General features: G+C 41.4%; 1 protein-coding gene across 11 annotated transcripts in view; it reads right to left on the bottom strand.

Annotated features, from left to right (window-relative positions):
* The window catches only part of NFIA (nuclear factor I A), a 348,179-nt gene that overhangs the window by 70,380 nt on the left and 259,337 nt on the right, over positions 1-18,462 (bottom strand). For 7 of the 11 annotated variants that reach the window (XM_070486374.1, XM_070486375.1, XM_070486378.1 and 4 more), the window contains one exon: positions 1,873-2,001. The exons of the other annotated variants lie outside the window; for them this stretch is intronic. In XM_070486374.1, coding sequence (XP_070342475.1) covers positions 1,873-2,001 — 129 coding nt within the window. The remainder of the gene's footprint in view (positions 1-1,872; positions 2,002-18,462) is intronic. 11 annotated transcript variants of the gene reach the window in all.

Below are 18,462 nucleotides of genomic sequence, written 5' to 3'. Positions count from 1 at the left end.
TATGTTCCTCAAAGAGCTTCCACAAACCGTGTAGTTTCTGTAAAAGAAGATGAGGCTGGGAGGAAAAGTCCGTTCAACAGTAGCACTGTCCCCATTTTACTGGTGAGGACATTAAAACTCCAGGCGCTAAGCGGAAAGGCAAAGAGCCAGGTCCCCAGCCATCCTGCTCACGAGCATGATGTCCCTCTCAACCCTTATCCCTTGCTAACCCATGCATCTTTCCTGTGCTTGGCATGCCTTCCACTCACGGAAGCAACTGTTAAGATTCAACTTCAACATTATCTATGCTTTGCACACTCCACGTCATCTTGTAAATGCTCCTTTTCTTGCATCTCTCTCCTGTACTAGACTGCCTGCTCTGTGAGGGCAGGAACCACTGAATTCCCAGCGACAGCCGCTCAGGAAAGCCTTGTTTAACGAATGAAGCAAACTGCACAGTCCCCTCCTCTGAGCTCACGCAGAAACTTCCGCCTTTAACATTCATTCAGCATTTAGAATACGTTAACGTGACCATATAAGACGAGAAACACCACACGCCTTATCTCCCTGAGACCAAAAATCTTCTCACTAAAAGGGTTTCACATCTCTTATTTCCTACCACAGTTTAGATGCTTAATGAATGTTGACTATAGGTCAATATCATAACACTATCCCATTTAAAGTGACTCATTCTGCATTCTGGGACCATATATAATCCAATTCAGAGGCAAGGTTTGCAAATTAGAAAAAAAAAAATCCTCCAATTATACCACACACACACACACACACGAAACAATATGAGATCTTGAGAAAGTTCTGTCAATGACCACAAGATGTTTAAATGTGGAGCAAGTAAGTTTTCTTAATTGTGGATATAGCAACTGCTTTACACAATAGTCAGAACAGTTATTTTCCTCAATGTGACTTCTGCGTTTGTGCATCGGGCAGCCCTCTCAACTGCCATGTTTCCCTGAGATGCAGAGAGTATTCATAAAGGGATTCAAATTTGTGGGACTAACATTGAGATTAATGGAAGAAATACCAGTTTCCCCAGGCATATGTCAAAGTAGACAAGAGACCATAACCTTCCAGGATGTTTTACGACACCAGCTAGCAGATCACAGACCTACCTAAATGAAAATCTGATGGAAGAAAGCAAACGTGGTTACAATTATTCATACACCTACTGTGGGAGCTTCATAAACAAACTAATAAATATTTTCATCTCTCAATAAGATCAAGTTAAGTGATTTGCTGACATTCTCTTGAGGTTTAAAGCTTGTCTTTAATGTGAAATACAAATCATATTTCTTGTGGACACATTTTAATAATAAACGTAAAAGCACCAGACAAAAATAATGAAAACACTGCAATGAAAACCAGACAAACTATCTACCACTTCAAAAGGAGTGAATGAAGACTGCTCGTCAACACCGTGATGCAAATAACCTCGACACAAAATGCCACATATTGAAATCTGCTTTCAAGGAAAGGGAATCAGAAGACACGAGAGAATGATGAGCTATTACTTGAAAACTGACTACATGAAAACATACCACACACACATACACGCATGCACATACATACACACCTCTCCTACAACTTATAGGACAGATTTGATTCTGGGTTCATTCAAATTACCTCTCACCTCTTTGCAACATCCCACTGGCAAAGAGACAAGTTTGGTCCCTTTTTTGCCTTAGGTAAGGATCAAGAATTTGATGCCAGATCTCATTGGTCCCTACAATTCCACAGCTGTCCTCAAGGATAAGGAATTGGAACACTCACTGCCTTCTGGAACATTTGAGGGAGTCCTCATTGTCTCTCATTTTGCTACTCTGGTCCCAAGGCCATGATCTAAGCACCACCAAAGGTGCCTGTGGAGCAGCTCACCTCTGGGTCCCGTAATGACAGGTCGGTGATGCTGTGTGAATGCCGTGGCCAGGGAGGAGGTCTGCGAAGGGGAGGGGCTGGTGAACCCAGACTTCTCCGACTTCTTCAGTGTGGTCGGAGACGGCATTCCTGGCAAGAGGGATGGATCGACAAGCACACTTTAATTCGTGAAACAACGGCTTATGCAACCTGAAAGATAAAACTTCAAGGATTAAAAAAAGAAATCCACCTGTGGATGGAAAATTTGTTTTGAGTTCGCTTGAATTTGGCACAGGAAGAAAGAGGTGACAGAACTGTCTCCTGATATCAGTCTCTAATTGATTTCAACTTATTCTACTAAGATTAGAGCCCGCCACTTTCCAGTTTTCCTGAACGCTGTGTGTACCTGTGGGCTCTGGGACGCTTCACAAAGGAGGCTTCAGGAGCATGTGAAGAGCGCACAGGCCATCACTTCACCTTGCCAGTCACCTCACTTCAGCACCAAGGCACATTCTCCACATTTTAAATAATTTAGCTATTTTAACATTTAAAAAACCCCTCAACAATGGTAACTCAGTTGCTCATCCAATGAATTATTTATCACAGAAAAAATAGCAAAGATAAAAGTAAAAAAAAAAAACTTAAATACCTAACAATTGAGAACTGTTAAATAAATATGGTGTAACCAACGCAAATAACACTGTAAAAGAATAATGACATGGAAAGGTACTTAATGACATGGAATAAAGAAACAGAAAGCAATTACAAAATAGGATGCTACACTCTGATGCTATTTCAAAATATATTTCTATGCACAGAGAAAGGACTGGAAGGAAATAGACAGATTATAACAGGAGTTCTCTCTGTGTGTTGGATTTGGGTGATTTTCACTGCCTCTTCCTACTTGTTTTTTCTATGATGAAGACATGTTACTTTTTATGTTAAGGAAATACAGTAAAACCTTGCTTTTAAAAATGGTATTTTTACTATAGTCTAAGATTTTCATAGCATTTCCAGTATAGGAAATGCTTTGGCAAGAAAATAATGGGAAAATAGTCCCTTATAATTACTGGACTGGTAATGTTCTCGGCAACCACGCAGAACTACCCAACCGGAGGCACCTCTTATTTTGGTAGGGTGCTAGTCAAAACAATGAAACTTGGATACAAAAACAAAGGAAATGACTCCTAGCCTCCACATCACTGGACAAATTTGGGCTGTCTTAGGTTTGCAGCACAAAACTGGCCTGCATTCACGTCAAAAGAAACAAATTTCACTTTACTTACACATGTCTGCATGTGTTATGTTCTGCCTACAACCAGAGAATTATTTGGGTGAAGTGGAAAACCAAGTAACACAGACGCTCATGACGCTGACACATAACTGTTATTGAGTAGTTCTAAGTACCACGCCGGGCCAAGCACTTCACGGGTGCAGATCTGTTCAGAAATCTAGTTAGTCTGGTTTATATCTGAACATGTCTTTGTTATTTCTGGTCGCCGATTTCCTTGACAAGATTCTACGACACAGCCTTCGAGCATGACTACACATTCCACAAGGACAGAGACCATGTCTGCTCAGCCCTCTACTTTCAAGATGTCTAACAAGTGGCCTGAGCAGATATTTAAACCACGTGTACAGGTCTCAGCTTTATCTGTGGCTTTACTAACAGATGCCTGGACACAGCAAAACTGGGGGTTTTGACCCCAAGAAAGAAACAAATTGCAAATTGGTATGTACATTTGCATAGTCAGACATATGGACAATATGAAGTGGCATGTGATTTCACACCATCTTGACAAACCTAGATCTGTTCCAGATCAATATCCATGGATTTGAATTAAAAAGAGTCACTAAGTGACTTTCGCTGTGTTTGTTTGCTGGCTGAATCAGTAACCAAAGTCACCACACCAACATCCTGACATCATTAGGATGGACTGAAAGTTTGGATCAACATTCACTGCAAGTAACCTAACCTAATGCATCACCATGTAATTACATACAAGAGGAGATTTCAAATTGTAACAACAAGGGAAAGAAATAAAAAGCTACCAGAACGTGAACTCATCTCCCGATTCATTCAAACCTCTTCTATGCAAACACATTTTTAGGCTGCCAACCAGTCCACTGATTTAAACTCAGTCAAATGCCTGAATTATGTGTCATGAAACAGAAATAGAATAGAAAATGAAAATGTCAAAACTTGTTGCAAGATGGCAGAATTTTTTTCAGATCGTGGAAGCAGTGATGAAATTGCAATATCTGAACGAACCTTATTAAAGCAAATCGCTGGACTCAAGGAGAAGTGGTCACTTCTCTGAAAAGTACAAGTCTTCCAACATGGCCCATTTGAAGGGCCGGAAAAACGTTGCATGACTCAAATCCACCATTTCCATGTCAAAGGGGAAGTATACGTAAAATTTAGGCAGTAACAAGCACCAAGAATGATCAAGTTGGTAAATGGGTTCCAAACCAGCAAAATTCACATCCTCTTTGAAAGGGTTAAAGAGAAAAGAAGTGCTGTCTGTGTGCAAAAAGAACAAGCCAAACTAAGTACAATCTTCTAAATTTATCACAGTCAAGTAATACGAACCCCAAGACTGCCATGAATCTCAAAACTACTTTGTGTTTTCAATTTTAAAGACTCATATTGAGCACAATTCCTTATTAGAAACTTTAATATTTTCTCCATATGCATAATGTATGTTTTAGTTAATTTGCTTCGTATACTTAACTGACCAGACAAAATTTCAAAATGCGTAAACTGCTCTATGTTAAAAGTGAGAGAACATTAATCTTGGCTTTTATTTTTGAAATCAAATTTGGTTTCTGTACATTATTTTAAAATAAACTCCTTGTTAAAATTTCACTTACCAATTAGCTATGCACAACTGCTACACAACTACCATACTGATAAATGACTGATGGCTTTCTCTTAATGAATCAAAACTTTAATTTCGATATATTTTTAGAAGTATCTTTTTTAAAAAAAGATTATACATAAAGTAATGCTAACCCTTTTTCTGGAACCAACTTTCAATATGTAAAAATAAATAATTTTATAGAATGAGAAACAGAAATTCAGTATAATGTTTTGTTTCAATGGACACTTCCTCCTACTGATTGAACCCTAATGGTGGTAAACAGAATAGGAGGTGGATTTCAAGAAGCATTTTGGCCTGTCCTTGGTTTTTCTATCCATCAGGCTTTCTTAATTTTTCTCCACTTTGCCATTTTTCTAAGCTACCCGAGTCATCTCAGATAGTGTTCAGTGGATACATGCAAACAAACACGAGATTCAAGTCACTCAGTGACTCTGATCCCAGAGGCAGCTGTGAGTGAGAAGCCATCAGGGAAACCTTGAAAGCACAGGCCAAACACAATACAGTCATCCCTCCGCATCTGCGGGGGCTGGTTCCAGGACCCCCATGGATACCACACTCCAAGGTGCTCAAGTCCCTCACGTGAAATGGTGCAGGGTCTGCAGATAACCTGCGCGCCCTCCTGTCTGCTTTAAGTCACTATGACACCCGATACAACGCAAACACTGTGTGCACAGTCGCTATGCTGTACTGTTTAGGGAATAACGACAAGGAAAACGTCTGTCCGTGCTCAGTACAGATAGAGCCATTGCAGGCCTTTTGATCTGCAGTTGGTTGAACCTGCAGATGTGGAACCCACGGATATGAGGGCTGACTGCGTTCCCAAAGATTCTGTTAGATTCATCATTCACATCCGTGGTAGTTAGAATTCTAAGGTGGCCCAAGGTTCCTGGCCGCTGGGGTACACTTTGTATAATCCCTTCCTCTTGCATGTGGGCAGTACCTGTGACCAGGACACATGCCATTCTTACGATTAGGTTGTTATATTGTGAAGGTGAAGAGATTTTTTAAAGACATAATTAAGGTCCCTAATCAGGTGACTTTGAGTTAAGTAAAGGGCTATTATCCTGGGTAGGCCTGACCTAACCAGGTGAACCCTTTGAAGGAGGGCCTAGATGTCAGACAGCATCTCCTGCTGGCTTTGGAGAAGTAAGCTGCCATGTTGTAAAAGGGCTACATGGCAAGAATTTGCAGGGACCCTTAGGGGCTAAGCGGGGCCATGGCTGACAGACAACTTTAAGAAAGTTGGGACCTTAGTCTTAAAGCTACAAGGAACTGAATTCTGATAACAATCATGAAAGTTTGCAAGAGGATCCAGAGCTCCAGAAGGAGTGCAGCCTGGATGAAATTCTGATTGCAGCCTTGTGAGACCTGGAGCAGAGGGACCATCTAAGCTGTGCCCAGACTCCCAACCCATGGAAACTGTGAGAAGATAATGCATGTTGTTTTAAGGTGCTGAATTTGCGGTAATTTATCATGCAGCAATAGCAAACTAGCATGCTGTGCAAATATAAGACTACTGTCAATGCTTGAAATTATGCATTAAAGATGCCTACTGTCCACTAATTACTCTCTAGAATTCCAGATGTTTCCATTATTTTTAGCAAATCCACCCTAGGTTATGAGGTTTTCCACTAGCCTACACTCACCCCGAGAAAACGGTAAGACATCCTGTTGGAAAACAGGCAAATAAGTGGTTATTTCCAATGGTATAAACACTTTGAAAATTTCTATTTTCCCCTGATCCTTTCAAGAAAGATCAATACCAAAATTAGATCAAATGATATGAAAAAACTAAAAAATAATTCTTGGGATCTCCTATAACAAATCAAGGTTTAGTTTTGGTAATTTTTGCTGCAACCTGATGTTATAGGAAATGAAAATAAGATACAGGGAAAAAGAATCATAATTTCAACTCTCCCTCCCTCCTAAATTATGAGATTTACCAAACACTCTAAGAACTTTACACTGATAACTGTGAAACAAATCCTACAGGAATGAGAAGAAAGCACAGCACTGTTCTTTCCTTGAGAAAGATTCTTAAAGGGGCTATTTTTTAGGAGTCAAAGGAGCTACAATATTTTTTTCTTTTTTTTTTTTTCTACTGCTTTACAATACTGATAGTAATTATCTAGGGCATTTTTTTTTTATGTATGCTTTCTTTTTTTGGTGAGGAAGATTGGCTCTGAGCTAACATCTGTTGCCAATCTTCCTCTTTTTTTTTTTCTTCTCCCCAAAGCCCCAGTACTTAGTTGTATATTCTGGTTGTAGGTCCTTATGGCTGTGCTACGTGAGACTCCACCTCAGTATGGCCTTATGAGCGGTGCCATTTCCACACCCAGGATCCAAACCAGCGAACCCCGGGCCACTGAAGCGGAGTGTGCAAATTTTACCACTCGGCCACGGGGTGGCCCCAGGAGCTACAGTCTTAATGAGAAGGAGGAAGAAGGCAGAGATCACCATAAACTATAATTATTCCAGTGACAGTGGAACAACACACAGGACTTTTAAAAAGGAAAACTGTGACAAGTCAGTGTTTGTGCTTTACTTTGTCAGAGGACTTATTAAAACATTCCCTATCCTGTGAAAACCATCCCTGGGAAACGTGGCAGGGACATCACACTTCAGCTTGTCTGCTGCAGGAGTTAAGTGATGCAATTCAAGCTTTCAGAGATTGAACTGGTTTCTGGTTCTTTCTTTAAAGAATCAAACTCAAGAACAGAAAGTTTAGTTTCAATAATGTTCATTCATAGTCACAATCTGTTTGGGAGAAACTCTGGAAATAAGGAAATTCTGCACTTTTGTTTTAAAATCCAGTCCGTAAGCAGCTGAGAGAGGATCCCAGATGCTGTACGTGTGGTTGTTCATGTTGACCTCAGATGCCCCTGTCTGCTGTCAACATCTAATTCCCAACGACTTACGCTGACCACTGCTTTACCAGCACAACTATTACACCGAACCTGAAGGCACAGAGGCCTTCACCCATCTAATGGCCTTAGGAGAGCCAGGAGGCAGCTCAAGAGATGGTCACCAAACCTCTGCCTGTCCATCACTTCCAAACAGACTGAAAACTACCAAAGCTATAAGTTATGGAGTACCTACTAGGTCCCGTATCCTTGCAAATATCCCTAACCCTCACATTCCATCTACCTGCCTACCTGAGCTTAATGTTGTAGAAACCAGATGGCAAGAAGTGTCAAGCAACTTGCTCAAGATCGTTTAACTAAGGGGCATTTCAGACCCAGGTCTCCGGTTCCAAGGCTGGTACCTTTTGTAAAACATCACATTTCCTCAGGCAGTTTCCCTCGTACACTATAAAAACAGTGGTCCATTTAAATCAATAAAGTATAGTTCAATTTATAGCTGAAGTTTCTAATTTGGTTATCCAAAGAAAAAATTCAAAGAAAGGTTGTATCAGCTGCAAGAGACTGTGCAAAAACCATAAACGACTCTGAAGCATACTAAGAATCTTCTTGTCGCACACACCGAAGGTTCTTCTTGGCCTTAAGAGGGATCAGTTAGGGTTTTATGAAACACACTGAATGTATTATCAGTGATTCTAACACAGGACCTCCAAGAAATAAACATCACATAGACTTAGAAGATAATGACCCAAGATATTAAATTGTAAAATGGCAAATACACACATTTAACATTTACTATAGGCCTCTTGACTTTTCAAGAAGTTGCTTTTTCTATAAAGCCTCTTGCAAACCATGTTCTATTTCTATTGAAAACCAAAAAAAATCAAAATTCTTAAGACTCACTGATATCTTCTAAGCCTAGACTATATTATAATTCAGTAATACCTCACTTAACCAGAGGTTGTAGGCTAACACACACAATTATTTAGAATTCAGTAAGTCTTTTCTCCCCCGTTTTTTTTTTTTTTTGAAGATCAGCCCTCAGCTAACATTCACCACCAATCCTCTTTTTGCTGAGAAAGATTGACCCTGAGCTAACATCTGTGCCCATCTCCCTCTATGTCATATGTGGGATGCCTGCCACAGCATGGCTTGATAAGCGGTGCCATGTCTGCACTGGGGATCCAAACCAGTGAACCCCGGGCTGCCAAAGTGGAGCACGTGAACCTAACCACTATGCCAGTGGGCCAGCCCCTAGAATTCAGTAAGTCCTGAAATCAAGGAAGGCCTCTGAACTACTAAAGTCAGTGTCAAAAGAGGCTACTGAGTTGAGGAATTTCACTCATAGGAGTCTAGTTTTACAGAAACTAAGAGAAGTATTTCAGGGAGAAGGTTGTGACTGAGTGAGCTGAATGCTATCGAGAGGTCAAGTATGATGAGGATAAAGGAGGTCCAGGGAGTGAGGCACAGGGAAGACAGGTGAGAACAGTTCACAAAATCCAGGGGAAGTGAAGCAGCAGAGACAATGGTGCAGTCAACTGTTCCATGAAATTAGTCTGCAGAAAGAAGCAGAAGTGGGGCTGTGGCCGTCAGGAAGTGGAGGGAAGCAAGGCAGAATTTTCTGAAGATGGAGGCAGTGCACCACGCCTGCCTGCGATGGGAGTGGCCCAGGATGGGCAGGAAGCACTGACTCAGGGAGGATGACAGAGGGAGAGAAGTCTAGCAGGTGAGAGGTCACAGATGTGGAGGAGCCAGGATTCGAATGCAGCAGGCCGATGCTCTTCTCCTTCCAGTGGACTGCTCCATCAAGGTGCCTATTTCTGAAAAAAGTTCCAATGACTTATCCATCTTACTGATACAAACCACTCGCAAACTGGTTTAAAATAGAGCCTATTAATGATACTGAAATACTTTACTTCAGTCTAAATGATGTGCTGACTGCCACTGTGATGATTTTCTCATAGGTGGCATTCAGCTTCCCCTGCATCCCAGGTCTAAGTGTGTGGAATGGGGATGGTCATGTCTGTCAGACTAATGGTGTCAGCATAAATTTCAGTCCCGTTTCTCAAGCACAGGATCAAAGCTGAGTACCAGTACCATATTTTGCAAGTCATTCACCAGCAAATTTATGCTGAGACTCATTTCTCCACAGGCAGAGCCATGAGCTGCCCACAGGGAAGAACAGGACCTCTCCGGGACCGTTTCAGCTGCAACTTGTGATGAGAGTATCTCCAGCCTCAATGCTAAATAACGGCCGTGATTGGAGAGATTAACCCTACGGTTAAAGGACCGGTCTGTTCCTGGGGGTAAAACACATGCTGTGTGACATGAGGAGGGATTCAAAACACTAAACTCACCTCACGTTTGTGTCCTAATGATGAAATCCATTAGGGGTCATTCTAACGTAATGTATTATGATTAACACACCCAACAATAGAAAAAGGTAAAACATTCAGACTATTTTGAATTTTAACCTTTTTTGCTGAATAAAAATGTTTTAAAATCATTTTTACGATGGAGAGACTAAAATGAAAGTTAATATAGCTTGAGAGGTTTATCCTTCTTACTCTACATTTAAAATGAGCTAAAAGGACCCCCAAAAGAATTACCACATCATAAAGAAGTTCAGGTAATTTAAGAGGCTTGAACACAAGTGATTTCTTCAATTTTTAAAAGTGGGAGAATGGAGTAAAAATTATATGGATTATTCAGAAGAAAAAAATGATGAGTTCTCTAATGTATTCCAAATGTTCATTTTTGAGTGAAAATTTACAACCAGAGAGAGTAAAGAACAGACACAGGGAAAATGTTATGTAAAAATCTGGTTGCTGGGCGAAGAATAAAGGCTTTTGATTTTTTAGGGGATTTCCTCTCCTTTCCGGGTAAACATAGACACCCCAGGGTCAGGACTGAAATTAAAAAATTGTATTTCTTACTCCATATACTTAAAAGTTGGAGATTCCCCACCCATCCCATCTTCCGCCTACCCGTCCCCATCCTCCCACGTGTACAGAGAAGCAATTGATTTTGGCTCAACAAAGCAATCACATACATTCACAGAGGACTGAAAATAAAGAAGAAATTACCAAGAAAACCAATTCATTTTCTTTGCATGAAAAATAAACACAGTATTTAATATAGCATAATGTGTTATTCATTGTGCTTAGATACCCAGCTGAAAAGTAAAAAGCTCAATCATACATATGTTGGGTTTATATCTGTCCTGTCCAACCAATATGGTAGCTACTAGCCACATGTGGTTACTTAAATTTAAGTTAATTAAAATGAAATGAACTTAAAAATCCAGGTGCTCAGCACCCCCACATTTCAGTGCTCAGTAGCCATGTGTGGCTAGCTGTTACAGGACTGGAGTGTGCAGATGGGGCACATCTGCATCACTGCAGAAAGTCTGACTGGACAGCTCTGGTCTATATGCCACCAAATAACTTTTCACTTTTTGGTCTTGCTGCAGAACTGTAGGTAAACCTTACTTTTCTGTTTTTTCAGCATGTTTAGCCCTTTTTAAGTTACAAAAGCAAAACATATGCACTACACAACTACAGAACCGTATGAAGGGACAAAACTAAGAGCCTTCCTCTCAGGCCCCCCAAGCCCAGCAAGCAGCTCCAGCCGACAGACATCCTCACTGAGGCTTTGTTCCACCTGCAACATTCGTTTCGGTCATGGGAAGCTAAGTGTTTACTAAAATATGTTCACTTCTGTCAGTTAAAACATGACTGGAGTTTAAGGGTCGTCCTGGTGAAACTGCATTGGTAAGAGATGCGCCGTCTGTTCTGTTCCACGTTGGGATACGCCTGTGCTGGGGATCTACTGGTCCAATGCTCCTTGGACACAAGCAGAGCGCCCATCACTTTATTAAAGTAAAATCTGAAACTGATTGGAATGTTTCCTAGGGGAAAAGAGAGATATAACGTGAGGTCTCTCTGAATTGCATGAACTGTGAGATCAAGTAACAGCGCTGGAAAACGTCCCATCAGCTGGAATCTAAGCTCACGGGGTCAGCGTTTTCTGGCTAAACTTATTACGGCGAAGCACTCGGCTTTGTATCTCTGCACTCTGCTCATCCCACAAATGAACGAATCTGACCTCCACCTGTTGCTTGGTGAGATCCACCTGCCATCATTCAATAACCCCATTCTTTGCCTTCAAAGGCCTTTGAGTCGCCAAGGAAGTGGGAAGATACAGTTACGTCATGAACTGCACTGATGCCACTCCATCACTACGCAGGTCCGCAGTTCACGCCAGAAGCCACACAACAGAAGGAGGCGATTTTTCAAAAAGGCAATGCCTGTGGATGCTGGAAGGGGCAATACATTTCATCATTTTAACATGAAATTTTTCACAGAAAGAGGTTCTGTCTCAGGCTCTTGTTTAGTGCAGAAAATTTCTGGCCCTTTCCTTATAAGAAAACCTCTCTCTAACAGAGTCAGGCCTGCATTTTAGATGGAGGAGCCAACAGGTCATTTCAGAGCTGAAAAACACTTCAAGTATGTTCATTATTCTGACGTTTTGCAAAACAAAATGAGCTACTAACCTCAAACACAGCTTTGTGGATGCCAAAGGTCCACACTGTCATTAAACACTATTAAACCAAACAAAAATAGTAGATAAAAAGGGAAATAACTGTATACAACTGTGTGAGTCATTTTCTGAAGCACAATGTCTGACAAAATACTTTTTTTTTTTTTAAACATATCAGAGAAAGCTTTCTGTGTGAAGCTGCCCTCTGATTCGTGCTGCCCAGCAGGAGGGGTGGCGTCTGTCTAATGACAGAGAGCCACCATCTGAGAGGGGTTACAGGCTGCCTCTGCTCTCTGTCATTCTCAGTGACAAGGTAATGATGGATCCATTTACGTATGAGTGCAATTATTAAAAACCATGCTGTTTTCTTAACTGTCTTCATATCTTGGAAATATTTTATTAAAAATTACTTCTCTGACACTCAGGGTAAATGCCTGGCCGAGTTTTCCACATCAATTAAGTAAATGAGCCAGCCCCTCAGCCACAGCCACTGTCGAGTGTCTTCTCCACGTCTGCAGACACTTCATCACTGTGATGCCTTCATACTGGAGCGACTGATTCACCCTTTTCTCTCCTTGTCTTATCGGTCTGAATCCGAAAGTTCGGTATTCACTTAAACTAAAAACTGCTCACGGCCAACATTTTCTCTGCAGTCATGATTCAGCACTTCTCCTTCACATTCACACCTTTTTTTGGAACCCAACACAAGGATACAATTTTACAGACAGCTCCCTGCAGGCCAGTCAGAATGGCTTGCTAGCAATACACCATCTTTTGCAGCTTTTTGTACTCATGTAATTTACTTTATCTAGCACTTATTAGGAAAAGGTCTTTATCCAGGACAAAAACAAAAAAGCAAACTACTTTGGGCTCTACAACTAGGCTGGCTGCCCCCAAACCAAGGACTATTTCCATCTGCGTCTGAATAGACAAAACTAGGTTCCTCGCTTTTTTTCCCTTCCACTTACTAATCCCCAAATCACAACTGTCACCGACCCTGTCCTTCGATGCAAAAAACAACCAAATATGGGCACAGACTGTAAGTTACTGAACTGCTCCCACGAGGAAGGGTTTATTTCTCTGTCTTCAGTCAACTTAAGACGGCCACCAAGGAGTCCGAGCAGCAGACAATGATGTTGCTAACGACTTACATCTCTGCAAAAGTCTCCAAATGTGTGGCTAAGACACAAATTTATGTGACCCAATATAATGATTATCTGTTAGAAAGATTTTAAAACTAAGGAGTGTTAGGGCTTCAGTGTTGATGGACAAACTCATAAGAATATCAAGCATATCAGATGGTGAAAAATTACCAGTTAAGTCTTTTGAGGATAAGGTTTCTTTTCTGAACGGAAAAAAAATCACCAACTAGAAAAAAGAACTCATAAAATGAGAAGCAGGTGTCACCACTATGAAGCAATAAAAACTAGAGAGAACTGGCCCTGAAAAGCGTTCGGAGGTATTCCAGGGTACCTTCTTTCCGTCCGTGTGTATTCTGACATCAGAACGTGAGGCGCTTCTCACCTAAGTGCTTGGAGAAGGCTACGGCAAGAGAGAGGCTGCACAGCCATTCTGAGAAACTCTCTCTTCAGGCAGGCTCATGAGTAGCCGTAAGGCAGATGGCAAATTCTGATGGCATTAAGTCCTCAGTAATCAGGATATCCTGGAATCCATCCTTCTTGGAAGCTAACCACAGTGAAGGGACTTCCGGATTGGGATGGCTACCATAGCAGAATAATCTGGTGCTGCAGAGGACACTTCAGATTAGAAACGGATATTGGGTTGCCATTCCTTGAACTTCTAATGACTTGAGTGCATTTCCAACAACACACACGAAAACTTTAACTACTTCTCATTACATGCAAAGTGGAAAATCCCTAGAAATTGGAATGTTTCTCAAAATGAAGGACAATAAGATGTTGGGGCCACATTAACCCGGAAGAGCTGGAGCATTATGGGAACGAATTCCGAACATCCACAGCTGTCTCCGGAGCCTACTCTCCATGGCAGATGAAGGTGCAGGACCACAGTAACAGAGTTCCCTGCTCAACACAGACCAGAGAACCAGGAACCAGAGGAACCCAGGACTGAGAAAGCCTAATGTTTCACAGGGGTCTAACTGTTAAGGAAAGGCGGTCAGCCACACTTGAGTGTGAAGAGACAAGCGCACGAACTGCCTTTCAATGGACTAAGTCATTCTGTTGTAGCTTAATTTCTCATCAAGCTTAAGAGATGCTTTGAAATAAAGTGGCTTTTTAATTCCTGAGGGGTTCTCCCATTTGAGAGACGTACTTTGTCACTCAGTGCTGGAGAGAACCCTCTCCACTTCAGCACATGGAACGTTGTTCAGGATCCACCAGGAAACAGTCCCTGATTCACTATGTGGATGCGAGCATTTCTCACAATCTTCTAGGAGGTAATTCACCCATCACCTCAAAATGGGTGCCATGTCTTTGATTAATTGATGAGTTGATGATGTATCTGAACTGCCTGGAGGGACAGAGGTGGATACACAGGCATTACTGTGATCCTCTGACGAGCAGGACAGCAGTCACATGTGCACACCGCGTCAGAAACTGCTGCACAGAACAGCAAGGAGCTCCTGCCTCTGGATCTGTGAGGCCTGAGGATTTCCTTTTTCCCTCTCCCCCATTCCCCATATAAAGCCCCTTATTCTGTAGTATTAAAAAACTACTTTATTAAAAACATTGATGACCAAAAGAAGATAGAACTCTATTCCTATATAAATGGATGGTGTTATACTGAATTAATCATCAGTATGTAGGAAAAATACAGAAGCATTTAAGAGAGGGAAATAAGTCTGCAAATAGTATTTAGTAATCTGTATCATGTTTTACAATTTAATTGTACAAATTTAAGTTACAAATTAAATGTATTTGTACATACACCAATACACATGTGTGTTTACACAAACGTTTACACACACACACTTCTCAGAACAACGGATGGCCATACTAAGTGCTCAATAAACACTGTCACGCATAAAACACTTCTACATCCAAATTTCAGCACATTCCAACAACAAAACATAAGTAAATTTACCTTTTATTGTTAATCAAATTGTGGTATTACTTGAGTCTATGAAATAATCTACATTGTGCTCATAGAATAGAACAGGGGTAGTAAGAACACTAAAGCAGTATTTTTTTATTTGCCTTAGGGGTTAAAACTACCTTCTGTTTGAGTTCTAAATATTTATTTTATTAATTAATTTTTTGGGTGAGGAAGACCGTCCCTGAGCTAACATCTGTGCTGATCCTCCTGTTTTGTATGTAGGTCACCACAGCATGGCTTGATGAGTGGTGTGTAGGTCCACACCTGGGATCTGAACCTGCGAACCGCAGGTCACAGAAGTGGAGTGCACCACCATGCCACCGGGCTGGCCCCGGAGTTCTAAATATTTAATAATATTTCTTAGGTCAATAAAACTCGTTAGATACAGGAAAATCAACATAGGAAACTCTGATCAATCCATCTATCTATTAATCTATCTATCTGTATCTTTCGTTTCTCCTCTTCCAACTATACTTTCTGGTTATTTTTCCCTTTGGTGAACTTAGTCTCAATTCAGAACAACTTTGTTTCCTCCAAGAAATATCTGCTTTAGGTTCTGCCCAGTTTCATTACCCACAAGTAGAACCCGTCTGTTTCGGGAAGATTTCAACCCGGGGTGCAGAGATGTGCCTCTTGTGGGAGCAGGACGGCACTGCCTCGTGCACTTCCGGAGAGCTTTGCGGCATGTGGTATGCTGCACACTTTCTCGAGATGACAGACAGGCTCTGACATGATGAGGGGGAGGAAAGAGGGGCGCGCACTCACTGACGCTCCTGTAACAGCAGAACTGCCCATGTGCCAGCACTCTCACCCAGTTCCAGTGGAGGACTGCGGTCTCGGGCCAAGAGCAAGCTCCTCCCCGCACACCTCCTAGCACACTCTCGACCCACACCACAGCCCTGGGAACTTGTCCCACCAGCTCCCCTCCCGCCTTCACTGGGCTGTAAGCTCTTCCAGGGCGAGGTCTGTCTTGATTACTTAGTATTCTTCACTCTATCATCCTGCACAGTGCTCTGCATATAATAGATGCAGATATGTACGTACGTTTTCAATTTAATTTCATCGTATCTTAAACTCATACAGCACTTCAAAGTATTTAACAAAAAAAAAAAGCATACATAGTATTCATATGAAGCTCTGTGGTTACTAAGTGTGCTTGGCATACAGTAAAAGCACTGCATGTCCAGTGCCATCCAGCGCCTGCACATAGTTAGTGCTTAATAAATAGTGGCTCCTGTTTTATCATCTCATTTGATCTTTTCCCAGCTATGAGTTCGGAAGGTTAGGCTGTTTTATTATCGCTAATGTTTACATATGAGGAAATGAAAATTCAGAGTAGCAGTTTGCTAAAAATCCCAGACTTGTTCATGGTGGAATACAAGAAGTGCAGACTTTTGATCATTAATGTGTACTTTTCCCTCTTTATAATACATCCCTTTTCTCTCTCGCCAGTAAGCCTATGAAGGTTGTTGTGGCTGGAATGAAATTGGCCCTAAAGTTCCTTCTTACAACATGCTGAATAAGGCTCCTGATGGGCCAGCACTTCGCTACCTGAGCTGCTGTGCTGTGCTGACGATGGGGACAGGAGAGGGTGGGAGGAGGATTTCCAAATAAGCACACAGTACAAGCTACATCTCTTCCTTCCTTCCTTCTAGAATACTTAAACATTCCCATTTTCAAACATGAAATTAAAAATTTGGAGATTTGGGTAATTTATTCAATCAGACAAGACCAGCTGAAATGCAGCATCTGTTTTCCTGGGAGCTTCTGTATTCACGAAATTGTGCATCTGGGTTCCCTGATACAAGTGTAGCTGCGTGCAATCATTTAACAAATGTGTGCAGCAGTCTGCTTCCTGAGCGCCTGGCCCCACTTGAAGGACAAGACAGGACACATGTGGGCTCCATCTTATTAGTTATTTATTTATTCAACTAATATTGGTTGAATGGATATCACAGCAGGCCTCAGTAATACAACAGTAGTTTTTTTGACCATGCTTTATCAGATATATGGCTATGACACACACACAGTGTATGTACCTGAGAAGAGTATTTCTTTTCTTCTAATAGGTAACCTTTAAGACTCCTATTTGGGCATTGAAAAAAAACAGCCTTGATAAAGAAGGCAGGCAGATTTTTGAAGTGTGGTTAGAGAGACAGTTCTGGAATACAGCTTTACTGTCATCACCCCTTATTTCGATGGATTTCTCTGATAAAGGAGGGTCACTAAGAGCAGCCTCTTGTTACTATCGGGTGTTCCGTGGTGCACCTGTCTTTAGAGAGCAGGTGCCAATACTAAAGAGATAATGCAAGACGATGTTGTCACATAAGGATGCTTCCCCACTGCTCCATAAATGCAGAAGAAAAGCCAAGACATCGATCCTATGGCAGTGTTCTGTAACAGTGACTATCCCATTACAGCAGGACACCGTGGGAGACTTAACCGTTTTCCTTAATATATGCTAGTGCAGCAGAGAGTCCATGATCAATGCACTACTGTTACCAGTCTGCTGCCCTTTTACTGGCATGGATAATGGGCCTCCTTCTACGTGTCTCAGCTACAAGTTTAACTTGGTAACTTCCCCCATGCTATCAATTGATGAGCAACTGCTGGCAGTCAAATGAAGACCAGCAGAGTTGGGAACCAAGTGACGCCAGCATGGGGTATTTAAAGCACAATAGATGAACCTAGGTCTGCAAAATTAAACTGTGCTCCTCAGAGTGGTGACACTGGACTCTGGTTCTACATGTCCTGGGCCGGTGGCTGACCAGATGTTTACAAAAATACTCTTCCTCAAGTGCCTTAAAAAATGCATTTCTTTACTTAATAATTGTGGTAAGAACAGACAGCATGCTATCACACTGCTTAATTTTGATCTTCAAAGATGAGGACTACTTAGTCTTTGGGAAGAAGTTTTTAAGAAAATAACTCCAACTAAACTCACTACTTATCAAATTTGACTTAAAATCTTTTCACTGAACTGTTTAAATTTTCTAACGTAATTGTGGCCGTTAGTAAGGTTGTACAATCACAATATAATTGAAGGCATACTATTTCTGAATATTTTTCTACAGGAGAAAATTTAAGTAAATTCTTAATCCTTGTTTTCAAACACACTACTCAATTTCAGTGAAAAGTCCTGTAATTTCATGTTTTTTCACACAAAAAACTTTTCTGCTGAAATTGATATGGATGTGCCCAGCGCAGGTGTGGTCGCAAATGGAGGAAGCCGTGTGACTCAGTGATCC

Source organism: Equus asinus, chromosome 16 (genome assembly GCF_041296235.1).
Source record: "Equus asinus isolate D_3611 breed Donkey chromosome 16, EquAss-T2T_v2, whole genome shotgun sequence".
Lineage (NCBI taxonomy): Eukaryota > Metazoa > Chordata > Mammalia > Perissodactyla > Equidae > Equus > Equus asinus.
Note: the sequence above shows the minus strand (reverse complement) of the source record. Positions and strands in the feature narration are given on the sequence as shown.